Source organism: Gossypium raimondii, chromosome 7, assembly GCF_025698545.1.
Source record: "Gossypium raimondii isolate GPD5lz chromosome 7, ASM2569854v1, whole genome shotgun sequence".
NCBI classification, from domain to species: Eukaryota; Viridiplantae; Streptophyta; class Magnoliopsida; order Malvales; family Malvaceae; genus Gossypium; species Gossypium raimondii.
The window spans coordinates 18003593-18009747 of record NC_068571.1 but is presented as its reverse complement, the minus strand read 5'-3'; the positions used below and the strand labels follow the sequence as shown (position 1 = coordinate 18009747).

General features: G+C 35.8%; 1 protein-coding gene across 1 annotated transcript; it reads left to right on the top strand.

The window, feature by feature from the left end:
* Positions 1-5030: 5030 nt before the first annotated feature.
* Positions 5031-5655, top strand: LOC105763468 (uncharacterized). The gene is made up of 3 exons (XM_012581712.1): positions 5031-5077; positions 5177-5344; positions 5472-5655. Exons 1-3 carry the CDS (start codon positions 5031-5033, stop codon positions 5653-5655), a joined length of 399 nt encoding a protein of 132 aa, XP_012437166.1.
* Positions 5656-6155: the final 500 nt, after the last annotated feature.

Genomic DNA, 6155 nt, shown 5'->3' with positions numbered 1-6155 from the left:
AATAAACAAAAAGGGGTCCCGAGGGACCAAAATATAACGTGCCCAAAGAATGGAGGGCTAATTGAGCAAATATTCCCAACCTTTAGTGCGCCATTTCGTTCAGGACCAAATTGGAATAAGCGCAAAAATCGCGGGGCCAAATTAAAAACAATAAAAGACTTTGTTATAAAACCATTAAAAAGCGGAAAGGCCAAAGGTGCATTTAGCCTTTCTGTCGAAAACACGCGGATCCTCCTGGAGCGGGTCGGGTCGGCCAACGGGTCAGATTAAAACGGCGCCGTTTTGGTGCCTAAGAAGGCTGCCCAAAACGATGTTGTTTTGGAAGCCTATTTAAGCCAAGTTTTTTTTCAAAACACTTCACTTTCAGCCTTCTTTCTAAAAAAAAAAATTTCTTTCTCTCAAAATCTCTCCCTTCCCTCTCTCTTGAATCCGGCCAGAGGGGCCGACCGACCATGCCATGGCCACGGTCACCGCATGACAAGACCGCCGTCCACGGTGGCCGAAAAGTTGAAAAGGTGCGTTTTTTCTCCCTTTGTTTCCTTTTTTATAACTCTTTTTCAATATATATGTATAATAGTTAAAAAAGAAAACTAAAGAAATATATGTATGTATATAAACAGTTTCAAAAGGAAGGAAAATAAAGAAATAAATAAATAAAAGGGAAATAGATCTTATACCGAAAACAAAGAGTCATTTAATCTGTTTTTTTTTCTACTTTTTATTTTTGAAATCGTTTCCAAAAAAAAAGGGGCCCCCATACATTTTTAATTCGGCCTTTATAGCCGATTTTACACATTATTTTTATCTATTTCTACTATTTGTTGTTGTGTGTTGGTTTCTCTCTTTGCAGGTGCAAGTAGCCGACGTGACAGTGGTGGGTGGAGCAGGTGAGGACGATGGGACGTGCGTGGCGCAAGTGGTGGTGGTAGGGCAAGTGGGTGACCCTAGGTGCGGCGTACCCAAGGTTAGGAGGATTAGGGTTTTCTGATAGTTTTAGGTTTTTTGGGCCATTGGGTCGTGGGTTATTGGGTCTTTAGGGCTTGGGTAGGTTTAGGGGTTTGTTGGGTCTGTTATTAGGCTGGGGTAGTGGTGTTGGGTTTGTTTGCCTGGGCCCGGGCAAAATGGCCTACAACAGTTAACTTTAACGGTCAACGGTTAAAGTTAATGGTTAAAGGGCCTTTTTGATACGGCCATGCCCAAGAACGGCCTTGGACCAGCTCACCAAGTGTGGCTTGCAAACTCTTGCAAGCTGACTTAGTTCGATTCCAGCTTAATGGAGCTCAATTCAGCTCGATTCTAACTTATTGAGCTCAATTTTATCCTTTTGAATTTATTCGTTTTAGTTGTTGGAATAATTTCATGCTTTAGCTAAGTCAATTAATTTAGTTCCAGCTCATAAATTAATGTGTTTAGTTAATTTAGTTAGCTTAGCTTAAGTTAATAAATGAGTGTTAATAAATATGTCTAAATTTGAACATGTTAAAATTAGAAGTGATTAAATGTGTCTAAAGTTGAGACAAATTTAATTCATGTTTCAATTAATTTTGGCCAGCCGAATTTAATTTGTCTTAGCTGCTGTTGAATTTAATTTGAGTCTTAGTTATTATTTGTTTTAATATGTCTTAGCTTTAGACATCTTAATTACATGTTTGAGTTCAGACAAATTAAATATGTTTAAAGTTGTGTTTAATTCGTCTTGTAGGAGTATGAATGGACAGCACTAAGATGTTCACATTGGCTGCTGCTAGGAAACTTCCTTTGGCTGTTCGTATGGCACAATTATGAGTTGAACACCATCTCCCAAGAGCCATTTCGGGATTCAGCAAGGCGTCAAGTGTTTCACACTTATTCCTTTAGCTGATTAATCATGTTCACACCTAGAGACTATTCGGTTATAGCAAAGGTCAATTGAGCTGCTGTTTTCTCTTCCCAAGCTGTCTTTTCGTACATATCAACAGCCTAAGTGTTTTCACACTTGTTCAAATTGGCTGAAGGTTCTTTTCACACACATGAATAATCGGTTCTTAGCTTTCACATTCCATGGCTGCGCATATTCAGCTGATTCATTTGTAAGTCCATTGAAGTGCCCAAGCTGCCCATTAAAGCTCATGACTATTCGGCCACCCAAGGCAGCTTCTTAAAGGCTGTTCACACCTTTGGCTGGTTGTATTCAGCTAGGTGCAGCTCCATTTCAACTCAATTAAAGCTAATCTGACCTTGGAGACTTCATGGGATGTTTTAGAAAGATGCTAAAAGTTTCTGCTCATTTAAAGCTGATTAGAAGCTGTCCATTTAGTTTCACTTATGTCCATTCGGCTATCCTAGGAATTTAGATATAAATAGTTTGCTTTGTAATCATTTTCGGATTAGACAATATACCTTGACATTTTTAAGAATTTTAATTCATTTGTGAGTTTATTCAACTTTCTAAATTCGTTTAAGACTCAAGTAGACATATCTAGATTGCTAGTGGTTTCTTTCTTGTTTCTTTGAACTTATCACTCCAATGTCGAGTGTGCCGTTCAACCATTTGATACCTTTGGTTTCTAACTCTTTATAGTTAATGGGTCAAGGTCCTTTCCAACACCTTAAGTGACTTATAAGTTTCGGGTCAATACTCTCCATAGTATTGGTTCACTCTTGTCCTTAAGCTCAACTTTCCATTCTATCCAACATTTTGATTTGTTTGCCTCAAAGCCTTAGCCGAATCTCCATCCTCATTCACCTAGCCATTTCCATCATCATTTCACTTAGCCAATTTCAGCCCTTCTTTTTATTCCCATTTGTTTCAACATCTAGCCGAGCCTATCCTTAATCCATCCTAAAACTCTTTGAAAACCTTTCATTTAAGCCTGCACTTAGCCAAATTCAATTAAACTCCGAATTGAACGATATTTCTCCATTTTAACGATCGGGCAACAAACAACTCGAATAATCACCGAGGCGAGATCGTATCACCTTTTTATGCATTTTATAATTTTTTTCTAATTTTTAGTAAATTTTAAATATTTTTTATATTTTTATTAAAGTTTAATAATTTTTATAACTTTAATTGATTTTTATTTTTTATAATTTGTTGTCACATTTGACGCAGTGGTTGTGACACGAGATGGCTTTAACTGAAAAAAAAATTAGGGATAGTTAAATTTAATAGTCAACGGTTAAAGTTTACGATCAAAAGCCCTTTTTGATACATTTGACAATTGAGTGCAAAAAAAGAAGAAGAAGAAGAAGCAATGGCTTAATTGTTTTTTTTAAGGTCTTTTTTATCCATTTTGGCAGTTCAAGTACCCAATTGAGTGGAAAAAAAAAGCAGGTGCTTAATTGCTTTTTTCGAAAAAGTTGGAGGGTTTTTTTGATGTATTTTGAAAGTTCAAGTATCCAATGAGTGCAAAAAAAAAAAAAGAAGCACAGGCTTAATTATTTTTTTAAAAAAAGTTTGACGGCTTTTTACACCCTTAAGTCAATAAAAACAATGCTATGAGGATCTTTTTTTTGTCATTTTAAATTATGTAAAATTTAGAAAAATGCACTTGATGGGATTCGAACCTAAAATAATAAATTTTCAATATCTTAACTTGAACATTTCAACTAAAGTATTATTTTTATAAATACATTTCTTACATTTTTTACTCACATAGTGGATATGTCGTAATCTAATATTTATTTATCTATATTGTACTATATTTAATATTTTTATTGAGTTTGTGTCACCCAGTGATCTCTACTTACTCATAAAGTTACTAAAATACTTTATTTTAACAAAGTAATAAATATTATTTTGATACAAATTTATCATTTTATATAAAAATCTAGAAAACTACTTGCACAAGATAATATTTGAATCCAAAACATTATAACTTTAATCAATTATTTCAATTAAAGCTATATTTAGTTATTATGTATTATTTTAAAATTCTATTACTAACATTACTAACATCCTATGAATCATTTTACTTTTAAATTTTATTCTATTATTTTGAATTATCATTAAGAAAACTATTAAATGAAATAAAAGATCAAATAGACTGATTGAATATTAACGACCTACTAAGTCAAATATAAGAAAACAAACAAACAAAAAAAAAGAGAAATTGTATGTCAAACGCGAATAATTTAGCGGCATATGCCATTTTTTTAAATTAGGGTTTTAGGTATTTTTTTTCAAAAATTAAGGAAGTAGGTCGCTTTTAGAGAGAGAAAAAGAAAATGCACCTAGCTGGGCTCACTTTCTGTACAATTGACAGGAAAGCGCACCAGCTAGATGCGCTTTCTCTCAACAGTCAATTCCTAACTGTAAAAAAATTTAAATAGCCAACGGCCCAAAACTTTTCCCTATAAATACAACCCAGTTTTACTTTTCTTCATTCACATCCTATTCTCTCAAACCTTTCTATTCTCTCAACTTTCTCAAGTTTCTCAAGCTCTTGTTCTAAACTTTTTTATATTCTCGTTTAAAAATATCAGTTTTTATTATTATTCCGTATTTTATTTGTTCACATTAAGTTTTCACAAATGGAAACTTCTCTAATTCATTTTGATGAGAAGCACATTGCCACTCAAGTAGTAATGGAAGTCTAAATTTTTAAATTTCGTTATTTTCAATTACGTTAAATTTATTTTTTTAATATTTTAAAATAATTTTTGTCATTATAAATAGGCAGATGATTTACAATTGTGCTCTTCAGTTTGAATGGATGCTATATGCCAACACCGATATCATATCTTGCATCCCGCAAGAATTGTTGGTCAATCGAAGGATGTAGGACACGAAGGTGGCGTTGATAGTGTACACGAAAGTGAAAATACACGAACAATGTGAAAATCAACGCTTGGGATCGTAGGATGAAATTTTTACCCATCTGCAAACTATTTTTCTCATAGACACGGTGACTTGTTTAGATTACACACTGTGGTTCAGAGTTGTCGGCAAGCCGTATCTACTATTGGTGGAGTTGAGGAGTAGGTAACTTTGTCAGAAGAGGCAATGACGACTACCCTAACAGCGTAGGGCCCGACGTGATCCCACGATGGGTTCGTCATCAGCTTCAACTGAAAAATCGCCGCCTATGTCTATGTAATATCCCAGTCAATTAGCTCCACTTATTCCTGGTCATTTCACTAACCTCGTGTTTTTCACACGTATCGCACGTCATTGGTTCTTCTATTTCCGCAGGTACATATTTCGGGGCATCGACATCCCCCATATTCTATGTTCCCATGCCGACTCCGATTATGTCACATATGTCGAGTTAGATGCCGCTGCATGTCCATTAAACGATAACAACACCGATCCAGCAGTTGATGTCAGTTTTGATGCCCGAGTCAATGTCGACATATACGGGTTTTGGGACACCATACACTTACATGTCAATAGTGTCTCAAACATACACCGTATCATTGTTCTATGAAGGTGGATCATCAGCGCAACCATCTTCTGCTGGAGTGGAGGATACATGATGGGAGGCTAGAACGGCACCGTACTCGAGCACGGAAGAATTAAATGGAGACCAAGTGGAAGAGGAAGACGAACACAACGACGAAGGCGAATACGGAGACGAACACGAAGATGATGGTGAAGATGGTGAAGATAGAGACGATGACGATGAGGGTGAGGGTGAGGGTGAAGACGAACATAACGATGGGGAGAACTAGTTTATGAGCCCTTGGGAACAATTGTACACAGAAATCCTCCTCGCAACCGTCAACCACCATCGTGCGACACACATTCTCCCTGACGCCGCTGATGATGTATTTTTTACCTTACTTATTACAATATAAATATAGATAACACCAATAAAGAAACCATAAATTTTCATTGTAACTCATATCTTTCTGTTTGTTACATTCTAATGTAAGTTGTACATAGGTTAATAAGAAACTACACATTTTGTACCCCAGAATAATGGAGGCATTGTAATAAATTTTATATCCTCTAAAAGTAAATAAGGCTAGTGACGCTGAGGCTTTAAAGTACCAATCAACACAGAACATTTCATTTTTGTATGCCCTGGGTTTCTACAGTACCCGCGTAATCTCTGTTGATCGTCATTCTCCCGAATATCCATATTTTTCCTTATCCAGGTGGAATTTGAACGACTTTTCGGGGCACAATGCAAGTCCCTGTTTGGTGCCAACTCGAATGGCATGTTAGA